The sequence below is a fragment of the Plectropomus leopardus genome, chromosome 13, assembly GCF_008729295.1.
Source record: "Plectropomus leopardus isolate mb chromosome 13, YSFRI_Pleo_2.0, whole genome shotgun sequence".
Lineage (NCBI taxonomy): Eukaryota > Metazoa > Chordata > Actinopteri > Perciformes > Serranidae > Plectropomus > Plectropomus leopardus.
Window position 1 is genome coordinate 4,279,213 of NC_056475.1, and position 26,575 is coordinate 4,305,787.

General features: G+C 38.1%; 1 protein-coding gene across 1 annotated transcript; it reads left to right on the forward strand.

Moving 5' to 3' along the window:
- Nucleotides 1-435: 435 nt before the first annotated feature.
- On the forward strand, nucleotides 436-25,396 carry LOC121952563 (C2 domain-containing protein 2). Its single transcript, XM_042499327.1, has 13 exons — nucleotides 436-1,258; nucleotides 3,004-3,099; nucleotides 6,384-6,503; nucleotides 10,421-10,522; nucleotides 11,343-11,459; nucleotides 14,383-14,491; nucleotides 17,036-17,144; nucleotides 17,915-17,979; nucleotides 18,090-18,205; nucleotides 19,305-19,467; nucleotides 20,364-20,605; nucleotides 21,420-21,687; nucleotides 22,374-25,396. Exons 1-13 carry the CDS (start codon nucleotides 971-973, stop codon nucleotides 22,592-22,594), a joined length of 2,016 nt encoding a protein of 671 aa, XP_042355261.1. The 5' UTR covers nucleotides 436-970; the 3' UTR covers nucleotides 22,595-25,396.
- The last annotated feature ends 1,179 nt before the right edge of the window (nucleotides 25,397-26,575 follow it).

Consider the following 26,575-nt stretch of genomic DNA (forward strand, 5'->3'; position numbering starts at 1 on the left):
CATATTTTTAGATTAAAAAAAAAAAATTATCTTTATCACAGCCTGAGATATGTCAGTTATTTTCAGCAACATTGACTGTGACACTGCACCCAGTTTTTTTTTTTACCTGATGTCATCAGGTAAAAATGACCAATTTCAAGGCAAAAGCTTAGAATGACACCCAAAAATAATACAGTGCATGTTTTTTGAGGGATAAAAATAGCTGTTTTATTGGGTTGGGGGGTTGTTTTTTGCACTTAACTGTATATATATGACAAAAGACGTGATGTATATACATACATATATTTTTTGTATTTATTTGTTATTTGTTTGTTGTTTTGTCAGCGTGTATATTTGTAATTGAGTTTGTGTTCAATAAAGTTTGTGGAAAAAAAACTCTCGCTGGCTGTCGCGGTGCACTCTGGGAGTTACAGTTTGTGCCACATATCCGTTTGGAAACGACAAGTTTGTCCAGTCAGACTGAGCCGCAAACCAGCAACTCCAGCGGCAGCAACCGCTCTCCTCTGTTTCAGGATGTTGTCCCGGGACTCTTGTTCAGTATTTGGACATCGTGTGGTGGAGCTCCACCGCAGACTTTGGAAATAATTCCTCTCTTTTCTTCGGGAAACTTTGGCGGCTCCGTGGCTAATGAAGAACAGCTAGTTAAGCGAAGCGAAGATTAGCTAACGAAGCTAACAACCAATGAGAGGAGTTTTTCCTGCAGGTTTATTTGACCATCTTCAGCTCTGTAACGATGTTCTAGCTCTTCATAACCAGCACGCGTAGTTTGGGACGTCCATATGCCGTTTAAAAGCCGCAATGGAGCTCTGCAACACGGCTCATTTGTTTTGGGGGTTGACACCAGTGTTGTTATCAGCTGCGGGAGATTGCTTTCATTGATTTCGCCGTTCCTTGATCAAATATTATGAGGTTGCCGGGATATTTCTCAGAGGAGGCGTGATTGTTTTGGGTTTTTTTTTTCTTTCAAAGAATGTCCGACTTTGAAAGTTCATATTTCGGTTTGGAGGATCCGCAGTGGCTGTGCATGGTCACGCTTTTCTTGGCATCTCTGGTCACCGTGATACTGTATTTCGTGCAGTATTTCCAACAACGAGCCGCTGTAGGAAATAAGCAGACATCAGCAGCAGAAGCAGAGGACAATGCGGCGAAGGAGGAAGCCGCGGCTCTGCTGGGATGGGCGCTGTCACTGAAAAGCTGGAAAAGTCAGTGGAGAGGAGCTTGGTGCAGGGCTCTGAATGAGCAGTCCAGGAGGCGTGGGGTAAGTCTCATGACCACAGACGCACCACTGTACTCTGTGGCGGGCAGGTGACTCCAATAAAGACAGCAGATTGTAAAAAAGTGTATTGTATAAAGTGAAATGACCTGGAGAAAGTCCTGTATTAGCTGTGGGGGTCAAACCGATACAGCAAAATATCAGGATACTGTCTTGTGTGACAATACTGTATTGCCAAGTATCAGTTTTCTTATATAAATTATTAGTATTAACCCTCTGAAGCCTGGAATAACATCAGTATTCTTGTGCTGTGTTCAGACTCTTTGAAACATGAGCAAATTGCTTTGATTTCCTCCAGAAACATGGGGAAAAAGGCAATGATCAACTCGGAAAGAAATGCCCCACAAATTGCAAGACATTAGAAAAAGGTAACAAGAAAATTACTTTATAGTTTTAAAAAAGAGGGTAGGATTATTGGAAAATTATCCAAAAAAACAAGGAAATTGTCCAGAAAACTGTGTTTATAATGATCATATTTTTCTTTATAATTCTTTACAATTTTGTTTCAGAAAAAAATGTAATAATCATATTAAATACATATATACATGTTGTCAGTTTCAGCACTTTTAAGGTCATTTTCTTGTTGTTATTTTACACTAATTTTCAGGCAATTTTCTTGTGAGGTTTTTACTTCTTTTTTTTCAAACATTTTGGGCCATGTCTTGTGTTGCTTGTTGCCATCTCCCAGTGTTTTTAAAATAAATCAAACCAATCTTCTCAGGTTTCAAAGGGTTAAAAAAAATTTTTTAAAAATGGTTGCCTACCAGAATGATATGATCATTTGCTTTTTTCAGTCCACTAGCTACATTTTGCTGCAATAAAAAGGCTAAGTTAAATCAATATTTATATAATTCTAATAATACATTTTCTTTCTTGACAAAATTATCTTTGGGGGCATGATTTGAATAAGAAAGGTGTTATGTCGCAATATAATTTAGAGCATTACTTAGCATAGCGTAAAATGTTTAAAATCGCAATAATATTGTATCAGGACTTAAGTATTGTGACAATATTGTATCATGGAGTCTCTGAGGATTTCCACCCCGATCATTTATAACAGTGATGCTCAACTTACAGCCTGCCGGCCAAATCTGGCCCCCCAACCATTTTCTAATTCACAAAAAAATAAGGTGAGCCAGTGCCAAAGTGCACTAAACAGCATCAAAATAGAGCATGTTTATCAGAAAAAGTGCCAGTGGAGGATCTCCCGCACCCCTAGAGGTCCTAGCTAAGCCCTTAATGTACTAAAATCCTAGAAATGTCCTAAAATCCTAGTAATGCCCTAAACGCCCAAGCATGTTCTAAAATCTTAAAAATGCCTAAAATCCTAGAAACGTCGTTAAATCCTTGAAGTGTCCCTAAATCCTCCAAATGTTCTAGAATTCTAAAGATATCCTAAAATCCGAGAAACATTCTAAAATCCTCCTGTCATGTTGCAAAAGTGCCCCTTCGCCAAAGCAAAGCAAGTTGAGTATCCCTGAACTGTGAGCTCATATAGACAGCATATGAAGACCCAGCCACTTTAATTAAATCTCACTCCATCCACAGACAATTTTTGATAGTTGACATCTTTAGGTTTCATTTCTTAGCAGTGTAAAATGCGCATCTTCTTGCAACACTCCTGAACCATCCGCATCGCACGCCCCTTTTTCCAAAGTATTATCAAGTCACTGCTCTGTGAGTTGTGTAATAGGCTGATGTTTTAACGTTTCCGTCCTCTTCCTCACCAGAGTCCGGTTCTGTTGACATTTGAAGACGATGATGTTGAGGCATCGGAGCTCATGCTCAGCCAAGTGTCCAGCTTTCAGAAGTCTGCTGGAAACAAGGTACACTGACCATAAAGTATTTTAGTACAGAAAGGCTTTTTCTGTAAGATATCCGGATCAATTACACTGTTATAGAGTGCCTGTCGGTGTCGTGTCCTCCTGCCAACCACTGAAAAATAATTGCTTTTCACGACAGCTTCCACATTCATCTGTGTTACAGCAGCAGACACTTACAGATTTGTTATTGCTTATGTATTTTACTGACAAAAACAAATATTCTCCCTTCTAATTCAGCGAGAGAGCTATTCTGCAGGAGTTTAGCCTGCAGGAGACAAGCACTGACTCATCAATTTGCCAGCTTCGGTGCAGACATTTCCCCCATTAATTTAGATGTGCCAAATTAATCAGCTTAGCACTTTTTCATGTGTCCCCATGCTCATTACAGAAATCAAAAGATGCTACGAATGAATACGTCTGCTCGAAAAAGCCCATGAACCACTTTGATGATACTTCTTTTATCAGTAATTCAGATAATGTGCCAACCTGCTGTGTAAAACAAACTGCCACCAGAGAGGTCAGACAGGGACAAATTGCTTGCTGTGTTGCCGGCCAGGTTGGCTTTGCGGTACTCCCAATGCAAACTCAGCCCTTTCTTTGTGATCATCATGATATGGGGCAAAATACCAGGTGCTCTGTTGTTGAGCGCAGAGAGGTTTAATGAACAGAGGCTTATTTTTACCCACACGCTGTGTATGTGTGTGCGTGTGCTCTAAGAAGCTTACATAGCTGTCAAGCTCAGCTCTGAGGAGGAGCAGGCGGACAGGAATGCACCGGCACCTTTGTTTATGCTTAGGTTTCCCCCTCACAGTGATCCGATACCCAAACATCTTCCACTGAAGTCAGAATGAATGATTAAATGTGCTTCGAGAGAGAGGACACCGTACCATTGTGTGATAATTTTCTCTGTTGCAGATGCATTCCATTGCAGTGAAAGTGATTTATTGTTCTCAAAAATGATTGAATCTGCTGATAATGCCTTTGGAAGCTGGCACAGATGTTCCACACATTTCATTTTGGACTTTATCTAAGGCAGATGTTTTGCTTTTGCATCAGTTTTAGCAAAAGTCAGTGTTGTCAGCACATCATACTGGTTTTATTGCAGTCTGATTGTGCTGTGTGTTTTTTGCGTAAGACTCTACACACGCACAAAGGTATTATCAACAAATCCTCCCACTTTCTTTCACTCATGCCTAGGGTTGGGCTGGTGTGAAAATTTTGTAACTGATTTGATATTAAGCCCAAAAACCAGACTGGACTGATTTACCAAACTTTATCAGATGTCCCACTTGACTCAGCGTTCAATCCTCAGTGGAACATAATGACACAGTGTGCCAACAGAAAACTACCATCTAACTATCACGTAGCATCACGTAACACCAGAGTACTGTGTCCACACTGAAGCCATTAAATATGCACCTCTGTTACTTCATGTAAGCAAACCACGTAGCTATCAGCTTTGCGCTTGAGATCAGACAGGAGACATAACCATTTAAAAGGTGAGTGTGTAACCTACTTGTTATCCTCCCACGCTTGTAATGATACTTTTTAAAGCAGAAAATACACGTTTTATGTCGTGATATGCACTCAAAAATACAGAAGTATAGCCAACAGACAGTAACATTTGTTACAGCTTGTAAGCGATGGTCATTTACCTCAGCAGAAACTTTTTTGAGGGGGGGATGTGTATATTAATTTGTCATGAATCAATAAGTCCTCCTCCACTGCGGTGCGTTCAAAGCGAGCAACAGGAATATATTATAATACAGTGCCCAAAAAAAGTTCAGCTCACACAGTTGTAGGTTTTCTACCTCTTGAGCGAAAAAGGTCCTTTTCTATGTTTCTTTCGCGTCATGTAGCACAAATTTCTAAAGTATATGCATCTTTCTACTGCACCTATCCTAGTTTTATTAAATAGCCATGTTTCCAGCAGTGAAATACTTCGTTATTTGGGTATGTCTTCAGTCAAGCGCACTGCTGATGGGAAGCCTACGTGGTTTGTTTACATGATGTGACAACAGAGATGCACATTTAACAGATTCAGTGTACACAGAGTGACGCTCACTTGCTGTCAGGACACTGTGTGCAATTCATATGAGGCATGCATTTCCCTTAAATACGTTTAAAAACAGGTTTGTGCAGTGCACCTGCCACGTGATTATGACAGAGGAGATGCACAGCCTGGAAATATAAGACTCAAATGAGTTTTCCAAAACTAATTGTAAGTATTTCAAATATGTTACTTAGTTTGAGCAATCTAATGAAATACAGCAGTAATTAAATTTTAGGGCATGTATTCAGTAATCTGTGGTGGAATAATTATATATTTTAAAAGTCCCAAACACTGCTCATGGATAGACATGCAGCTCCTTAAAGCTGATTACAAATTTTAGTTCCCCTTGCAATTTGAGTTGCCTTTATATTTCATAGTACATGTGAATGGCATACAAACCAGTCACTCTAGGATTTCACGATGTTGGGATTGTAACAAATCACACAAAATTAACCACTCCCTGTGAATTCTGCGTGGTTTTGCAAATTTGTCCAGTTACTGCAACAACCAATCCAAGGTTTCACATTTTCATGAACGTCTTTAGTCAAGAAAAACTTATCTGTTTTATGAGCATGTTCAGATGAAGTTGCTGAGATGATTCGTTTAATTAGTGAGGTTCTATGTGCTTTATCTTTTTAACTGGTTCAGTGGCTTTTTTTTTGGATATTTTTATTTGTCATGGGATACTGAAAAGAACATAAGGTTTGTCATTTATTGCCATATTCTTGAATAGGCTGCCCTCAATTTTTTGAGTTATTACAAAAAATAAATTGCAACTTTTTTTTGCAATTTTCACTTGCTCTTGCCATCCTCATTGCAAAAAAAAAAAAAGTCTAAAAAATATCACAACTCAGGGCGCCTGGTGGCTCAGTGGATAGAGCGGCGCCCCATGTGCAGAGGCTGCGTCCTCGCCGCAGCGGCCGTGGGTTCAAGTCCGGCCTCGGCCCTTTGCTGCATGTCTCCCCCTCTCTCTCTACCTCTTTTACGCTCACACTGTCCTATCGATTAAAAGCAATAAAGGCAAAAAATAATAATCTTTAAAATATATATATATATATATCACAACTCGCCCCGCAACTTTTTAGAAAAGCTGTCATAAAATCAGGCATTTTAGGCAGAAACAATCACAAAAAAAAGCCTGTAAAATCCTGGAGGGACTGGCAAATGCTGTCACAGTTTGAGCTCCAGCAGTATATTTACATTACACTAATGCCTCACTTTGTCTTCCCAACAGGCCGCCTGCTGCAGTGTTGTTGGGGAGAAGCTCCAGTTCTCTGTCAGCGCAGCATCGACAGCCACGGCCACAGCAGATCCTTGTAAATACACAGTGTGTATATCTCCACTGGAGCTGCAGGTAAACGCTCTTTAGTCGGCCTTAAGGCATCTATTAAAGTCACGAGTTTCATGAAAGTGAACATTTGTTTTTCTTCTTTTTGTGAATATCCCTCTAACACAGAGACGTCTGAAAACAGAGTTTCATTCTTTGGAAGTTATTGTGGTTTTGTCTAATGGGAGATTTTATTGAACATGATGTGCTGCCCAGTATTGGCTCACTGCTGGCAGGAATCTTGGATTAATTGGTTCGAGCATCTTTCTGTGTTTGGCAAATGTCCAGAAGACCTCATTAAAATAACTGACGAGCCCGTTTCCAGTAATGCTGGCCCACTTTGTCTACATCACATTTATCAGGAATCTATACAGGAGTGATGCAACTCTGAAGTCATGATACAAATGACTAACAGCTGCCGTATTCTTACCTGGAAATCTGCAGCGATTTATTTTATTTATCATGCCCAAATCTGAGTGGGCTAAGTTATCTGTCAAACACTCCCATGACTGACTCACAGTGTTTCCGTTTCAGGCAAAAATGAAGTGAGCCAAAGGTGATGTGTTAGGATATGAAAAGGGTAGTGCCGTTCTACGGTGTGCTTATCCGTAGACAGAATCAGAAATACTTTGTTGATCCCCGGGGGAAATTGTGTTTTGTTACAGTCACTCTGATGCCAGCATAGAGAATTGGCACAAGTATATAAAAAAATAAAAATAAAAATAGCAATGCTGTAATAGTAAACAATTAGCACTAGTATGCAGTTTTTTAAAAACATAAAAGTATGCATAATATTCTGAGCATGTAAGTGCGTAAAAATATAAAAAAAAGAAAATACAGGAATAGACAATCAGCACTAATATGTGAATTTTTAAATAGGATGGATAATGTGCTAAATGTGTTAAGTGTGTAAAGTGTATATATATACACAATTAGATATTATCAAAAAAAGAGGTAAAATGTTTCATTATCTTGATGATGTATTGAAGATTATGTTACGTAGAAGAAAAAAATATTTTAGCACTCTCTTGAAGTAATTTTCTTGTTTTTGTTTATTTACTTTTTTGCTGATTTTCAGGTTATTTTCTTGTAAGTTATAACTATTTTTTAATTTTTTTGTTTGTTTCTTGATCATAATTTGGAAATTTTCGTAAAGTTGCTCGTCACCCTCTTCCTGTGTTTTTGAAAGAAACCCAAGCCAGTTTGCTCGGGTTTCAAAGGGTCAATGAAGAAGTGAAAGTACTCTCAATAGAGCATACACTTAAACTGATATTGATCTCTCTTTTTTAAAATTGAGACTCCTTTTATGTGTTTAAAATACATTTTGTCGCTGACACCTATCAAAAGCAGTGAATGGCTTAGCCGCTGTCGTACTCCAGCATGCTTCTCCAAACTGGAGGCGTGCTGACTGACATCTACTGCATGAAATATACCAGCTCTGTATAAGTACCTCAAACAACCCCGCACAAAAAAAACTCCCAGAACTATCCCTTTAAGCCGTGGTAAACTTTGACCCTGTTCTTACTTTCAGTGTTGAATCCTCACCAAAGTATGAATGCAAGTGGCTCTGCAAGCTAACCCAATTGTATTAGGGCTATTTTTAATCCAATAAGGTGCTCACCTCTCCTGAACTCATTGTGCCATAAATACAACCTGAGAGCTGAAGTCAGGATTAGACTCGGGGCCGGCTTTGTTTTGGTTGTGGATCAGTTGTTGTGGCAGGAACAGAAAGGAAGCCTCTTTTCTCCTTTTCACTCTGATTGTTTCGGCTCAGTCTGGAAAAGTCAGAGAGCCTTTTCAAAAGTCTCCGTCCGTCCACTGGAGCGTTTGTTAGCTTTTGACTGCTAGAATGGTCAGGGCGCGTCGTGTTGGGAGTGCTGGGATATGTCGACCAGAAGCCCCACGCATTTCCACTGCATGGACACAGTGATACAGCCAGCAGTGTGCTGCTGCTGAGTGTTTCTTTTAACACTGCTGCACCACATGGCCTGTTGCATGTGACATACGTCCTCCCTGTGCTGTAACACCACATTTACATATCTGTTGTTTGACTTAACAACAGGCTCCTCTCTCTTGTCATAGTTAGTCAGGTGCACTGTAACGTATTTAACTCTTTGAAACCTGAGCAGTTTGGCTCGATTTCTTTCAAAAACGTGGGAACAAAAGAAGAAAATACCCTAAAATTTGCAAGAAACTAATTTTTTTTAAAAAGTACAAGAAAATGGCCTTATAAGATGTAGCAGGATCAAGGATAAGTGTAATTTCTTTTTTTAATTGACCAATAAATCTACCTTCTACCTTCCATTAGTTAAAACAAAACAAACAAAAAAAGAAAAATAACAAGTTTAAAAAAGAAGACAAACAGGTTTTAGAAAATGTACTGAAGAATCATAATAATTATTTTAAGTATGTAATTTTGATAATTAGAAAAGTAGTTTTTCCCTAGCTTCTTTCTTCTTCTTTTTTCACATGGGGAAATAAACATTTAAAAAAAAAAGCTAGATCTGAAAAATATGCTTCACAATTAATTGTGTTAAATTTCTGTAAAAAAAAAAAAAATACAATATATAATTATGATTATCATGGATATATGGTTCTTTGGACATTTTTCCCAAACTTTTTTTTTTTTTCTAAACCTACCTATTTCTTGCAATTTGTGAAACATTTCTTGCCATGTTGCTCATTGCCTATTTTCCTATATTTTTGAAAAAAATTCAAACTATTTGCTCAGGGTTCAAAGGTTTAAAATGCTTATGGAAGGTGTCTGAAAGCAGTAAAGAAGCCGTTGCTCAAAGGGTTAACAAGCAAATAATTCCTGTTCTTCGGTTCACGTGGATGGAGTTTTTTTATTATGCTATAGCCTTCAGTTAATGCTGTCTGTGTTATCAATGCAGCGTGTGATATTGTTCTTCTGGATCCATCTGAGCGTCCTCATTGCTGTCTGATGAGGCCTTTGTTCGGCATCACAGAGGCGGCTGTTCAGTCTTCACTGGAATCCAGGCATGCTGGGACAGGATGGCCCAGTCTGTTTTGGCCTCTTTCTATTCTCTCTGCTTATTTTTTACCCTCTCTTTGATAAGCTATGCATTGATGCATACTGACCTTCACTGCTTAAAGGAATAATTTACCCACTAAAGGCATATTCTTCTTCTAAAAGGACCATTTTTAAATCCGTTAGTCATACCGGGTTACCTTGAATTTGTAAAGAAATGTTGTTTTTACACATTCCTCAACAGAAAACGACAGACATATTGACATACACATGCATTTTTTGCTAAAAAGATTAACATTTAAAGCTCTTTTCAAAGTCAGACTCCAATGCAAATGTTTTATAGCAAAAATATCTGTGTTTGGGAAGCACTGAGCGTACGACTGGATAAATGAGACTTGCATTGTACTGTGTGAGTTGTGTGAGAGTTTTGATATTGTCGTTTAGAGAGTACATTTATAGAATAATGTATTCAGATACGACAAAGTGCCTTCAGTTTTAATGAGCCTAACATTGCTCATCATTGACTATGAAGTTTCTCAACAAATTAATGCGTGATGTCTGTTATGTGAAAACTGCTGCCGTGGTGACAATGTAATGGTTCGATATTTGGACATTTGAGTCATCAAACAACATAAACCACAAAAACAGACTGCTTTATTTTCAAGTGAGGAACTGAAACACCAAGAACTTAACAGTTTGTTGTTTACAGAACATTCAGACCTCACAAAAATCCTGTGATTAGTTTCCCTTCACTTTAGCTTTAACAGCAACCTCAAAATCAGGGTTTCACATGTTGGTTGATATCCAGAGATTCACTCCTCATATTTAAATGCCAGTTTTATGTAATCTGTGTTTAAATATTGCTGTAGATTTACTCTAAATGAAGCTGAAGAGCACTGTATGATCCCTGATCAGCGTGTCATCATGAATTTCTGTCCTCCGTGTCCCTCAGCTCGATCTGCAGATGCAGGAAGCTGAAGACATGGTCAGGGTGAGCTGGGGAGTGTCTCACCTGGAGACAGGGGAGCTGCAGGTGACGCCAGCTTTTAACCAGGTAATTTTGGGACTGCACATAATGAGATATACCCGCTGTCTGTACACTGTAAGTGCTGATGCACCAAAACAAACACACCAACATAGGAAGAAATGTTTCAGTGCACAGAAACAAAAGGAAATGAATAAACTGACTTTGAGTCTATTATAATCTCACTTTATAAAAATGCATTTCTGTTCAGTGTTATGTTTGTAAACTCGTGCAAATGGGAGCTTTGAAGAAAACAGTCAGTGGTTTGAAAATCCTGAAGCTATTTCGTCAGTTCATCCAAATACTTCTATCCATACTTTTGTTTTTTAAAATCTTGTTCATGATTCAAAAAACAAAAGTATGGATAGAAGTATTTGGATGAACTGACGAAATAGCTTCAGGATTTTCAAACCACTGACTGTTTTCTTCAAAGCTCCCATTTGCACGAGTTTACAAACATAACACTGAACAGAAATGCATTTTTATAAAGTGAGATTATGATAGACTCAAAGTCAGTTTACTATGACAGTACTTTATTTATCTTTATACTTTATTTTATTTAAAATTATAAGAGTATTTTATTAAACTTTATTTTAACAGTATTTTATGTGACTTTATGGCAGCGGCTACTTTATGTTTAACTAGTTTATTTAATAATTTTGTATTTTAGCAGTTTACAGTAGTTTAGAGGAGATATCAAAATATCGAGATATATATAGTGTTTCGTGATAAAGCCTGATAAATAATGTGATATTATTTTAAAGCCATATCAGCCCTACGAGGGAGGATTTTAGTTTAATACTGCACAGTCAGTATGCTTTTTATAGGTGTTTTTTGTCTGATCTGTCAGGTCAATGCCAACACTCCCAGCGTTGCAGCCATAAAGGAGCAGCTGAGGCAGCTGTTATGTGCGACGCGTCCCTCTGTGCTGCTGAGCTGCAGGCCTGCTCAGGCCTCAGAGGTCAAGGTGAGTCATGTCTGATGCATCGCATCTTCTTAAGCTGCTGCACAACAACGCTGTGCAGAGGTGTGTGTGTGTGTGTAGATCTGTCATGCCAGGACATATATTTTAATAATAAAATTGTATTAAATGACAACATGAAAAGAATCAGAAATACTTAATTGAACCCCGGGGGGGAGATTGTGGTTCGTTACAGTCGTTTTGATGCCAGCATAGAGAATTATCACAAGTAGAAAAAAGCACAAGCAGAAATATATAAAAATGTAAACAAAAAAATAGAACTACAGTAATAGTTAACAATTAGCACTACGATGTAAATCTCTTAAAAAATAAGATAAATATAATATGCTAAGGATGTAAGTGTGTAAAAATATGAATGTAAAGAAAAACAGTAATAGACAATTAGCACTAATATGTAAATATTGAAATTATAAAAGTGTGTAAAATATAAAACTGTTCCTTATGCTGCAATACAATGCATAAAACTAGTATGTTAGTTCAAAATTTAAAAATACAAATATGTATGCAATGCTTCAACAATGAACAGCTGAGATATACATAAGCAAGAATAACAATAAAGATATATACAATATGTGTCACAATGATATTGTGCTCCCTAAACTCTGAAGAGCTTTATCGTGAGTTTCAGGTCATTGTTTTGCTGTCCGTCCCTTAACTTCACTGTTTTGGTTCATTCTCACTGCTTTTAAAATGTTTTTTTTTTTTTTTTTTCCCCCAGCAGGCTGTTTTCAGTGAAAAAGATCTCGAAGCCCAAAAAACTGTACAAACAGCAGACCGTAACAGTTATAGACTAGTTTGTGAACTTAGTGCAGCATTTAGCAGCTAAAGAGCCTAATGTTGTGTGTTTTCTCTGCAGCCAAGTGGCCAAAAACACATATTACCGGTTTAATTTATAATTTTATATCCAAGTTTCACAAGGCAGTTAATATGGACAAGCATCACTTTGATTCAATTAAAATGACAACTTCTTCTCTTAAATCTACTAAGTGACCGTGTCTCCATAAAAACTGTAAAAGACTCGTATTTCGAGCATGTGATCATGGTCACCGCATGCTCATTTAAAGCCTGCACTAATGTATAAAGAGTTTATTATACTGACACATGCATTCACAAACAGCTTTACTGATGCGCTCTCCGGCCAACCATCACATGATGTAACGTCATGAGTTCCTGATTCGTTCATGTTTCGTGTCATAAATGTCGTAAATGCTAACAAATGTTGAGCCATACAACAGACTCTTCTTTAAATTTCTTACCTGCCAAATATTTTGAATCTTCCCAGATAGAAAATGGGGGAAAAAATTGCCCATTTAAGAGGACGGCGTCTGTCACAGCGGATATTGACTGTGGATATAAACCTGTCATTTTTTGACTATTTAGGCCGGCACTCTCTCCTCCTTCAATATGGGAAACAATAACCTCTATGCTAAAACATTTAGATTGTGCACGGTGCAATAAAGCATGCCTGTTTTGCTCTTTCAGTGAGTTGTGGTAAAAATCTAGATCAAATAAAACAACACTCGTGCCCGATGCTGATCTGCTATCTGACGCTGTCAGTCAGAGTTTATTTGCCACGTCTTTTTACCCAGTCAGCAGCGTGCACCAGCAACATTGACGTCACCAGTGCACCAACCCCTTTCCAGTTCACACAATCAATTTTGTGATATCATCCAAGTCATTTTCTGCAAGCGTGTCATACAGACAGCAAATTATCTGTGGTTTTAATGAGGCCAGTGAGCTCCTACAGAGCTTAAGTGTAGTCAGGCTTCACCTCGAGGGAACCAAATCCCTTTAATCACTAAAATTTGTTCACGTAGTTAACATACGTCTTACATTTTTTTAATTTTATTTTTTGTGGTATTTTCTATTGCGGGGCCATTTTAATGACTCTTCTCCTTGTGCAAATGTGCCTCCAAAACAAGTTACCCTCTGACACTATTTTGCAAGATCACCATCGCTCGTTTCTGGGCGTAGCACCGCCTAAAATGATTGTTGGTTTTAAGACGTACAAACAACCCAGAGTGTTTGTTTTCCCCTATAGCAGAATAATAATGTGTGCTTTGAGACTTTCTCGCGCGCTGACACAGCACTATGGAAATAGGTCTGACTGTGTGAGACTGAAGAAGTAAGGAAATGTTCGAAAAGTTAGATACATTCACATGCTCTGATTTTGAGTGTTTAAAAACTGCAACCTCTGATGCAAATTCTCGATTTTCATAATGAAAATCTGATGCAAATTTTGGACAAGAGTACTCTCTGTCAGCAGGGTTGAGTCACATAATCTGCTCCTGTGCAAACTATTGTTATGTTGTCGTTGTCACACAGACTGCACATTTGACGCCAAAACAAGCTAGTAGAGTTTTTTTCTCCTAAAAATGTCTTTTGAATTCTGATACTTCATTATTTACAATAAGCACACTGCAGGTAGCCTCTGAGATTAATGATCAATCTGAACTACTGAAAGGTTCGGGTGTCTTCAGTGTTGTCATGATACTATAATTTCTAACTTCAATATAAAACTTAGAAAAATAAAGATATTCAATGCCATTTTCAGTTCCATTGGGAAAAATTGACATTGTGGACCTATAATTACTTTTTTTGTTTTTTTCTTTTAAAAGTTAAATATAATAAGGCCTATAACATGACAATGGTGACTTTTCTTTTCACTATGTATCAATATAGTGATTTTTTTTGACAACACTACTTTTACCTGAAAAGGCTTGGGAAAAGAATACTTGGCTAATTAATTTTCATCTATATTTTATTTGTTTATTTATGAAACTTGCATTTTTGTGACAAGCTCTTTGTGCTTTAGATTGAAAAGTGTTATATAAATAAAGATTATTCTTATTATTGCTGCCAGTAAATTAGCAGTTGATTCATTATCTTTTTATGGTTTCTCCAACAGGAAGCAAGCAACAACGTGGTTTCACCCCCAAAGCCCCCCCGCGCCCACGACTGGAAGCTGCTGGTGAAAAACATCCGGGTGACACTGAACCAGGAAGAGGATGCTGCAGGTTTGACGTTTGTCTCCTATGAAATTCAGAGTTACCAAAGGTCTGATGAAACAGCTGCAGACCGTGTCTCCGGTCTCCCCTGAGCTCATTAACCAGCCTCAGACCGATCTGTAGCTTGTGTTTACAGTCATCACTTTAAAAAAGTTTAAACATTTTACAATTCTTTATTGAATGTGGGTTTTTTACAATCTTATCTTCTGTCAGAAGCGTACAGCTACACTGACACAAAAAGACAGTGGCCCTCTGATTTGATCGTGGTGTCGCTCAGCATTATCGAGCATCAACCACAGGAACAGCGAGTCTTGACTGGCTTAAGACTGATCTGATAAAAACATAATGAGCTGTGTGAGTCGTCTGTGTAGCAGCCACATAAACTCCTTCCATCGGCCATATTTACCTGCAAGTACGTCACGGTAACCTGAGATGAAACAAACATTCAGAGCGCCACACTCTCAGATCGCACAGAGCACAGTGAGTGTGCTTAACCTAACCGTTCATTAATTCATATAATAGAATACTCTCGAAATTAGTACGAGAAAAAGTACGAGAAATTACCTGAAATCAACATAAAAACACAACACAAAGAAAACAAAACAGCAACAAAAATGGGGGGGGGGGGAAAAATAAAAAAATTTTTTAAAAAATGCTCCGAAATCCACAATAATTATGTAAAATAATTTAAAATGTCAGATTATAAATGTATAGTTCTGTTGACATTTTCCCTAGATTTTCTAAAACAAATAATCATTTTAAAATTACAATCTTACAATTTTACCAAGCTGCTCATTGCCTTTTTTAATAATGAAAGCAAACCATTTTGCTCAGGGTTCAAAGGTTTAAATACTAGTGAAAGGCATCTGAAAGCAGTTCAAGAAAAGTGTTGTTGATCCAGGTTTCGAAGGGTTAAGGGCTGATATTGGTACTGGTATGTAAATTTTTAAATGATACTCCAATCTGTCATTCTGTGTTGTATTAAAGGGATTTATTCAACCTCATTTTAAAAAACGTATTTTAAAACCTCGCATCATTAAGCACCAAACACTCTGTTATAGCTACTCAACATCAAGATGATCATTTTCTTCTCGTATAGTACAAGTGAAACTATTTTAGGGAGTTGCCCTTGTTTATTTTGCCAACACACTGTAGTCCAGAAAACAAGGAAGCGATTTGTTTGCTAGCTGGCTGTCAAAGGTGGTAATCTGTGTGTTGGCTTAGACGTGCACAAAACTGAGATTGTCTTCGGATCAGGGCGAGAACAAAGCAGAAAAAGCATGAAAACAAGATGAGTTAAAAGGCTGTTGATATTGTCCGATCTTTTTTTTTTTTTTTTTTTTTTTTAATATTTTTATTGATTTTTAATTTTCACAAGAGAAGAGTGGATACATAATATGGTCCACGGGAATGAAAAACAAAACAAGCAGACAAACAGAACAAATAAAAAATAATAAAAGAACAACAACAGCAACAACAACAACACCCAGCAGCTCAGATCTATATAATTAGGGTTACAGTAAAAAAAAAAGATAAAAAAAAATAAATACAGTATGAGCATTCAAGAAAATCCCTGCAACATTATACAAGAGACACCAGGCTCTACATACTTCAGATAGGGTTCCCAAACTTTATGGAATTGGTCTGTTCTCAAATGTAATATGCATGTAAGATATTCTAATGGCACTAGATCAAACACTATTCCTTGCCAGCCTTTGACGGTTGGTACCCTGTCATTCATCCATTGTAACAGAATATTCTTTCTCGCCGCATAAGTAAGAATACAGTAGAGCCTCTTATTATGTTGTGATGTTAAACGACGATTTGGGAGGCCCAGTATGAGAGACACAGGGTCCATCTCCAGTTTTAGACCAAATATCTTCTCCATTTCAGATGATATCGTCCGATCTTAGACCTTCATATCAACCACAACAACTTTGTTTTGGTCGTGTCTGTGTTGAGTCATTCTCTAGCTATGACTCAACAGCTTTCAGGACTGTGGACATCCTCTTTAAGTATTCAGCACAGCACTTAATGTCGTACAGCAGAGACATGACACAGCGATCAACACTTCATTATCTATTTCCCGTCCTTTAAGTGCGGGCGGTTAGCTCAGCTTCACTTGTGAGACTTCCTGTGGGCCAGCAGCCAGAGGCAGAGCTGCCGCAGAGGATGCTCTCATTGCTCCGTCTTTGAGGGTTTTGCTGATGTCGTTTTCATTAAGACACGATGCTTTTACGGTATTGGAGGAGCCTCGTTTGTGGCCGGTTCAGTCTGAGTGCTCCATGAGAAAATCTTCATCACATGTGCTGAGGAATCAGTACTGTGAGTCTCCTCTAACCTTTGAATAATTCATCACATTTGCAACGAACACTGACCTCCCTTTGAACAATAAAGTGAATCAGAGGAAGTGACCGAGGCAAAATTGAATCTTGCAGATGCACATTTTATGTGATCAGCTGTCAAAAGATTTTCTTATGAATATGCAGTTGAATCTTAGATTACAGTTTGTCTTTTTCGTGTGATGCCGACTGTTTTCTGCTGTGTCTGCAGGCAGCGTGAATCCTCTGTGTGTGCTGCAGTTAGACGATCCTCCGCAGAGGTTCAACACTTCTGTTTCGAAGAACACAACCAATCCTGCCTGGGACCAGCCCTTTATCTTGTAAGTTTTACCATAGAGCACTTAACAGGGTTTCCAAGGTCATGGAAAACCCCCAAAAATTCAAGGAATTTCAAAATCACATTTTTCAGCCCTTTGTAAATCATGAAACTAGTACAAATGATTTTAAGTTTGAGAAAAATCTGGAAATTTATTTTCTGTAGCGAATGACATAATGTAGCTCTAATATGCAGAGGCGTTTGACGTTTTGTAATGGTTTTTGTTCATCTCAAAAGTTTCTTCATTTTCTGTGTGCCCTCCAAACCGGCATGTTTTTCTTTTTTAATTTTGCAGCTTTTTGTGTTCTTTTTTTAATTTTTGCCAATTTTTATTGATTTCTTTTCTTAAAGATAGTGTGCTTTCTTTTTCTTGGTTTGTTGTTTTTGCTGATATTTTTTTCTTCCAATTTTTTGGCAATTTTTATAGATTTTCTTTAGATTTTCTTTTTGTTCCATTTTTTCTTAAATTTTTGAAAGCCATGTTTTCAATAAAAAAAAAAGTATGCTATATGTAATATGTATAATATATTTTTAAATTACCCACGGTCCTGGAACAAATCATGTTTGAATAGAGTTTGAATGTTATATGTTTTTTTTCTTGGCAAGTATACTAAGAAAAAAATATTTCAGGTCCTTTAAAAAGTCATGGAAAAGTTTTGAAACATGACGATATGTGAGAACCCTGACTTAAACAATCACTTTTTTTGCACAGATTTTTAAAATGAAATCCATTAACATCTGTAATGTTTTCTTCCTTTTCTTTCTTTTGCCCAGTGAATTGAATGGACGATCAAAAGAGCTCAATATTCAGTTGATGAATGATGGACAACCTCAAGAGAGTAAGAAAATCGCTGGCTGACTTTTAATATTTGTGTTTTATTCATCATGCGTTCTTTTTGTTCATGTTTTTGTACCACCAGACCAAAGCAGGTGTGTTTCTGTCTTTCAGATTCGTTACTTGGTCAGGTGTCAGTGCCTTTTGATCTTGTAAAGAAGCAGCCCAAAGGACAGCAAACGTTTGCACTCATGACCAAAGACGAAGTGACCGGATCACTTACTACTGATGTAAGATGACGTCACGCACGTTCACCCCCAAGAAATACTTCCCTCCCCAAATTACTATTTGTATATCAGTCACTCACCCTTCATTATGGTGCATTTGTGAAGAAAACTTTTTTTTTCTCAAATGCCTACAGTAAACAAAGAATCCCAAAATGGAGAAAGTTCTTGCTGCACTGAAGTCATATCAAACCACATTAAACAACAGCAAAACAATATCAAAACATCCGTTTACAAACTCTGGAAAAAAAAGTCAAGTCAAGTCAATTTTATTTATAGAGGCTATTATCACAAAGCATGGTTTGCCTCAGAGGGCTTTACAGTGTACGACATACAATCATGGCAAAAATGGGAAGAGAAAGAGAGAGGGGGAGAGAGGCACGGCAATAATAACAGTGTTATGTTCAGTACTTTCCAGACAGAGATCGCTCTCTGATGGGAAACTGAACTGAAAGTGAAACTTTCTGTGCTCTCCGCAGAACAGATGTCATTGACAAAAACTGTTTTTTTATCTGAACAAAGGAGCTGCTTGTTTACTGCCTCAGTCAGTTTGTTTGTTTGTGTTATTGTGTGACTTTGGTCAATCCAAACGAACCCAAAGTCACAACATAACAGAAACAAAGTAGTGATTAAGGCGAGAGAGACAAGCAGCTCCTTAGTTTAGTTTCAGGTAAAATCACTGATTTGTCCGTGGAGTCTGGTTTTGAAGAGATCACAGATAAATTTCACTTTCAGTTCAGTTACCCGTCTGTTCGTGAGGTACTGAGCGTACGAGTGGATAAATAAGACTTAAATTATATTGTTGTTTAAGAGTTTGTAAACACATGTTTTGATATAGTTTTGCTGTTGTTAACTCCTAATACTTAAATTTATCTTTTTTTTCCATTTCTGGATTTGTCTGTGACTGTAGAAGCATGCAAGAAAAACAAAGTTTCCTTCATGAATTCAACGTAACGCAGGCTGAGTAATCGATATTCAAATCATCATGTGTGGGGGTGAATTATTCCTTTAATATCAACAGATGTAGTTCAGCTCTTTTAATCTATCTGATGTTTTCATTTACACAAAGTTAGAATATTAATTTTGGGGGAATTTCATCCTTCAGTTTACCTACCTGGAGCCCAGTGAGGTGAGGTCCTGGCACCCTCCCACCCCAGCCTCCAACAAGAGAGTGGAGATGGACCGTACAGTCATGCCCTGCGGCACGGTGGTCACCACCGTCACCGCGGTGAAGAGCAAGCCGGGTCGACCTCTGCCTCTCAACATAGGTACGGCGCGGCCACACAGAGCAGCGAGTTTGAGTCTTCTTATCCCAGTGTAAATGCCTTTACAACCAAAACAATGCAAACTATAAATAGTCAATCGAGGTTTCTGTATGATATAGATCTAAAACATCATTATACCTACAGTTAAAAATATATTATTTTATTTTATTTTTTTTTTTATTTCCTTTTTTTCTTTTTTAACGTGTTATTGTTAATTTTAATTTTTTTATTTCCTGACAAAGGAACTCATAAAATAATAATACATTAATATTAATACTAATAATACTACTACTACTACTACTGCTACTACTACTAGTAAAAATAATAATAATGATAATCATAAAATACATTTAAAAAAAGATACACAAAAATGTTAAATAGAGAAATACAAAACAATCATCTGTGGGTCTTGGACATCATATGGGCATTTGCAAAATGCAAAGTGTACAGATGATGCGTGGGATGTGTGTCAATCTCTAAAATTGTGTAAATACTACATTTACATGATAATAAGTTACGCAGTTTGGTGTAAGTGTGATGACAGCATTCTAGACATCAGTCAGGCCTTTTTCACGATATATGATATATGTCTCAGCAGGAAAACCTCGGATGAAAATAATATAATACCACTAATAATACTCGTTGGTTTCCAGTTAGCTGCTTCAGCTTCAGGCTGCTGGTGTTGTGTGTGTTGGTAAACTGTCACACATTAATGGATTTATGGGACATTTTAACCGAGCAGGGACGCTGATAATATTAATAGTAAACGCTGCACTTTTCCCAATGAGTCCAAAAGTCTGCTGAGAAAAACGCCTCTTAGTGGGCCACAGCTGACACTGCAGTCATTTTTTCTAACTCTATAACAACTAAACAATGAATGTTTTCCATCGCTCCCTCAGATCCCGCCCAAAAAGCGGTGGCCAACAAGCCCAAGCTATCGGAGCGCCGCGTATCAGAGCAGGCGTCTATGATGGGGTCTACAGTCAGCAAGGCCCTGTCCTCCTCTGACACCGAGCTGCTGATGCTCAACGGCACGGACCCGGTGGCCGAGGCCGCCATCAGGCAACTCCACCAGTCGGCCAAGCAGAAGCTCAAGTCCCCGGTGAAGAAGAGCACCATCATCATCTCCGGCATCGCCAAAGTAAGGACGAGCTCAGGCGCCAGAGGAAGTCCTCCCTGCTGCATTAAAATGTTTCACTTTTACTATTTCACCTTCGTAGATCCGATTCTTGGTAATGTTACCTCATCCTAACACCGTCCTCCTGCCGAAATTACATGAAAGGACAGGTGAACACGGGTCCTCAGAGCTGTTGGTCATTCATGATGCCTGAGGAAGTATTTGCATCAGAATCAGAAATACTTTACTGATCCCCGCAGGGACATTGTGATTCATACAGTCAATCTGATGCCCAGCAGAGAGAGCAACAGCAGCAGAAATTAAAAGTATTAAATAACAATCAAATAAAGATATAAAATTAAATAGAAATAGAAATTTTAGAACGTGCGTAAGTGAAATATTAAAAAACATATATGTAAATGCATTTCACACAAAAAATCTAATCTAAAATTTAAATTTAAATAATAAATGCATAACATGCTGAGTATATAAAGTGTGTAAAATTATCTAATTAAGAAAAATTGAAATATGTGCCCCATGCTACATTACATTGTACAAAGTAGTATGTAAAGGTTTAGAAATATTTTAAAATTTGCATTATGCGACAGTGTATAACACAATAAATACATAGTAAAATGAGTAAAAGAAATATATACAATATGTGCATCATATGTTTAGAAAAATGTAGGATACTTAAGAATATTGCTCAGTTGAGTATTTGCACACAGTATCGCAGTAATTATTGGTTTAACATTTGCATGAACATTATGCAAATGTTAAACCAAAGGAAATCTCCCTTTACTAGATCTTAAAAATGGAAATATGCTTTATTTCCCAGACGCCCTTGTCTCAGGATGATGAGCTGGCTCTGATGGCGGGCTACGCTGCAGCGATGGACGCCTCGATGTCGGAGGGCAGCTCCACTCAGGATGTGACCACGGCGATCGCGACGGGGGCCAGTAGCCCTCCAGATGAGTCCGAGCCCCAGGAGGGCCCCAGTGGAATAGGCCGACCTCCAGAGGACTGGGAGAGCCAAACCGGAGAGGAGCTGGACCATTCGTCACTGTCCATGTGTGTGTCTGAGGCGAGCTGCAAGAAGAGAAGAGGTGAGAGGTCACGGAGGACTCACGGACTGCCCCGACCACATAACTGGTCTTTATTATCCCTGAAATCATTGACACTTTAACTCTTTTAAAAACTGTTGCTTTAAAGGCAGAACTTGATAATTGTTCTCCGTGTGGCCATCTGTTGCTCCCCTGTGATGCATCTGTTCTTGTGTTCTTTTCTCTCTTTCTTTCCGTCTGTTTCAACCTTTCTTTTGTCAACTATCACCACTGTCATCTTAGAGGAAAGCAGTGCTAAGCACACGTTATGTCCAGATGAGTAAGTTGTCTCATGAGGTACTTGTAGTATCCTAATACTGACGCTAGTATGTGTAGTAGCTGCCAGCTGTCAGTAGAGTAGATATCATCCTGCAGACTCAGATTCATTTTTAACTTTGTGCAAAATCACTTTGATATTAGCAGATCATATAGTTGCTATATAGAAGCATAGTGTGGCTGCACAATATTAATAAAGTACTGTGAGTATTATGAGATATTCACTTCCCAGGGTTTCTCCCACTGGGCCTACAGTGTGGTATTACTACTACTACTGTTCAGTCTACAGTTACATTATTATATAGATATCAAAATGCCAAAAATGCAAACTTTAAATACACTCTGTGGTTGACGTAGTCGTTGTCCCAGGGTGTCTCGCTGAATGTCTCCTGTCCTTTTCCTGTCCTCCACAGGCAGCTTCTTTCAGAAGAGTGCCAGGCTCTTCTTCCGGCGGCGTCACCAGCGCAAGGACCCGGGGATGAGCCAGTCGCACAATGACCTGGTTTACCTGGAGTCTCCGGCCGCAGTGGAGCGGGCCAGCCGAACAGCCACGCTTAGCCGCATGCTCAACCGCAAGAGTAGGAACAAGAGCAAAGCCAACGGCTCTACCTCCACGGGGGAGCCACATGCGTGACCCCGCCCTCCTCTTCCTCACCTCAATCCCTCCTACAACAACTACCATCACCACCTCCACCTCAGACTTGCACTGGCTAACCTGCTCCCCCTAACGCCCGACCTGCATACCGGGGCGCCTGCATTGTGAATGGGAAAGCTGTGCAGATGGAAAAAAATATCCTCTCTGAACTGCCGTTTTCTGCTTCCGTTAAGAAGCAGATACTCCACCAAAAGCAAGTGTGTGCTCGTGTGAATGAGGGTCTCCTGTCTGGGATTTATGGCATTTGAGAGGATATTATTTTTGCATGTTTCTTTTTATCTAATTTTATGCAACATTTTTGAAATCTTTTAAGTGCTTTTGTGGCCTTCTTCCCGACAGAAGGGACTGGTGTGGGCTGTCGCTCTTAACCTCACTGACGCTGAGGCTGAAGAGTAAATTCTCCCTGCTGTAAATCCGTACATTTCCTACGGCGGAGCAACAGGACCAAAGATGAAGAGAAGAGTGGTGTTTGTATGATTTGCACAGTTGTAGTATCTTTATTTAAAGTGCAATGACGGGAGCTACTCTTGTGATAGAGATTCTTGTTAAAAACATTTACAAAGGGAGATGATCTTTTTCTCTGCACAACCGGTGCAGGTGAGAGAAAGTAATACGACTACTTTTTGACACTAATACTATGAAATGAGGTATTTATATCAATTCATTTAGAATCCTTGTGATTTTATTCAACATAAAACAAGAGCAGCTGTATGTAATGTGCATAAAAAAAGCTGTAAAACAAATCTATCCATAAAACTTATCATGCAACATGTTATCACCCTTCCAAATGGAAAAAAAGAGGCACGGTGGCTAAAATGAAACTTTAGCTATATGTGAGTGTTTTCAAACGATATGCAACTTTGTCTTCCTAAAAGAAAAAATCTATTCTTCCTGTACACTACTGTTATCAGCAGGGTTGTTAATGTGTCAAAAGGGAACTGAACGAACTTTTATCCAGGGACTGTGACGTTACACTCGGCCATACTTGTCGCATTTATCCTTTTATTGGATGTTTTATTGTTTTTAAAAGATTTGAACAAGTGTGAACACCTTTTTGATAGGGATGTCCCGATCAAGTTTTTACGCCCCCGATCCGAATCATTTGAGTATTTGTTGATACAGAGTCCTGATCCGATACTTGTGTTTACACTGATAATATGGTTGCACAATTCACACTTCAAGTACTTTAAAGTTGTTAAAATGAGTCCAGTGTATATGCTTTCTGTGTAATAGCTCTGCAATGCTATATAAGACAAAAATTCAGCATCTAAACTGAGTTTTTTTTTATTTTATTTTTACAAAATAACAAAGTAAACAAAATATTTTAGATGGCTCTTACCACAAATCAACTTAGCGCAGCATTATTTTATTCAACAAACTAACAAAGTAAAATACGTCTTTAGAAATAGCTCTCCAATCCACATAGTGCAGCATTTGTTGCTGTTTTTGGATTTTTTTCAACAAAATAAAGTAAAATATGTCTTTAGAAATTGCTCTCAGTTCCACATAGTGCAGCATTTGTTTATTCAACAAAATAACAAAGTAAACAAATTAAAATGTGTCTTCAGAAATCCAAATCCACTTAGTGCAGCATTGTAATAAATGTACAGAACACTATAAATGAGTAATATAATCACAATTTTATTTCAAAGTAATGTTATAGCTTAACTTTAACATTCCCAGTCACAAAAGTAAATTAAAAATCATCATAATAGTGATTATTTCACCATTAGAGTAAAACCAGTTCACTAAAAAATAAAGAATAAAGAAAAAAGTTAAATTCCACTTAAAGTTGTGCAGCAACTTAAACTGAACATGAAAAAAACAGTTTCTACTTGTTTGAGTAGCAGTGTTACATTAAAACCTGAACATCTGCCACAGATCGTGCTCTGCGTTTAAGACGCCTGTGTGACTGCGGACGTAAACAGAGGGTCAGGCGGGGTCAAATAACTAATCCTGATCAATTCAAAAACACACTGATCGGACTCGATACCAATCCTCCAGACCTTATCGGGACATCCCTACTTTAGGAGCAACCAAATAGTTTGGCTGCTTCTTTTTTTTATCCAGCTAATGATTGTATTTTGTTTTTGTAAGCAGCTTGTTGAAGACATGTCTCTGTCCATCATGTCAACTACTGTTTCCTCAGTAAGTTTCGGATGCAGCTGTGACAGACAGAAATAACAGATTGCCTTATGGTTGTTCTGACGTCACGGCTGGACTTGACGTGGCTTTTTGGTTCCACCATCGCACCAGAGGCCTGTGGCCAACTGTTGGAAACGGCTCTGCGAGACGAGGACGCCACCGCGCTCCTGCGCCATCAGCATAATCAAGAAGCCTATGCACATAACATATCTGTTAACTGAGTGTTTACATTATTAGACTATCTGAGGATTAAAAACACTCACTGTTCATGACACTGTCCTGCAGAAACAGTGTGGGTTGTCTTTGTGTCTCTGTATTTACAGTATGTGGTAGAGATTCAGAGATTCAGACGTAGAATCACCTTTAAACTCTTGAGGAAGGGAGGGGGAAACGAGCCCTCGCTTAAAGCAGCCTGCAAGCATCGGCTGCAGTTATGCATCCAGTGAGCAGTCTCGGCTGTATGTGATTAATAAACTGCTTCCTGATGATTTTTGTTTTGTTTTTTAATGGCATCTGCTCTGTGCACAGAAACAGATGTAGCTGTTGTTGCAGAATGTCAGTTATTTCCCTGCAGGGATTGTAACTAATACACATATCGAGTTATTTCATTTTCAGCAATAAATATTGATTGAATAACTGCGATTCTGGTGCCACTTTGAATGTCCGGGCTGCGGTGAATTCTCCCCAGAGCTCCTGTAACCTGTAAATATGTACATGCAGATATGCTGTTCAACGCCATTTTTATTCTGCAGGAAATTTTAGTTTTTATTTATTTAGCCTTTTTTTAAACCAGACAAAGCTCTTGAGATTCAAAATCTTTTTCTTTTTTTTAAAGAGTCTCCTAAAATGGGCAGCAACAAAAGTTACATACAACATAGAACAAAAGAAAACTTACACAGGGTTTCAGTGGATCCTTAACCCTTTAAAACCTGGTTCAACTTTTTTTTTGAGCCTTTGAGCAAAATTGGCTGATTTCTTCCAAAAAAAAGGGAAAGGCATTGACCATCTTGGTAAGAAATGTTCTACGAAATTGCAAGAAATTAGATATGACGATAGAATTAACTTAATATTAGTTTTTTTAAAAGAGGGGAGAATTATTAGAGCATTATACATAGGAAAAGTATAATTAGAATAATGTCATATTTAAAATTGTTCTTCAGATTGTTTTTCAGCAGTTTTTTAGATAATTTCCTTCTGTGTTTACGCTTTTATTTTTATTTTCCTGGTAATTTTCTTTTAATTCTTTTTTGTTTTAAATCTTGCTAATTTTGGGCCATGTGCTGTTAACCTGCCCATTGCTGTCTTCCAGTGTTTTAAAAGAATTTCCCTATGGGTTCATCGGGTCCAAAAGCATTGAATTATAAAAAAAAGAGGGTAGGAAGAGATGTTGGTGGGCTTTTTTCCAACTTTTCATAAACAAGTGCATTTTGTGAAAACGTCCTAAAATCTGGAAAAGGTCTTAAAGTTCTAGAAATGTTCAAAAATCTGTAAAATCTAAGACGTCCTAAAATCCTAGAAATGCCCTTAAAATCCTAGAATATGTCCTAAAATTCCACAAATGTCCTAAAATCCTAGAAACATCCTAAAATCCTGGAAATGTGCTAAAGTACTACAAATCTCCTAACTCTTAGAGAAAGGTCCTAAAGCCTTAAAAGAGTACTAAAATCTGATAAACATACTAAAAACCTAGAAATTCTGGAAATATCTTAAATCCAAATCCTAGAAACACATATAGGGCTGCTGCGACTGGCCCCCGGGCCTCCTGTCATTTTGTGGCCCCCAAGCAAAGCAAGCTGAGTATCTCTGCTTTAGTGG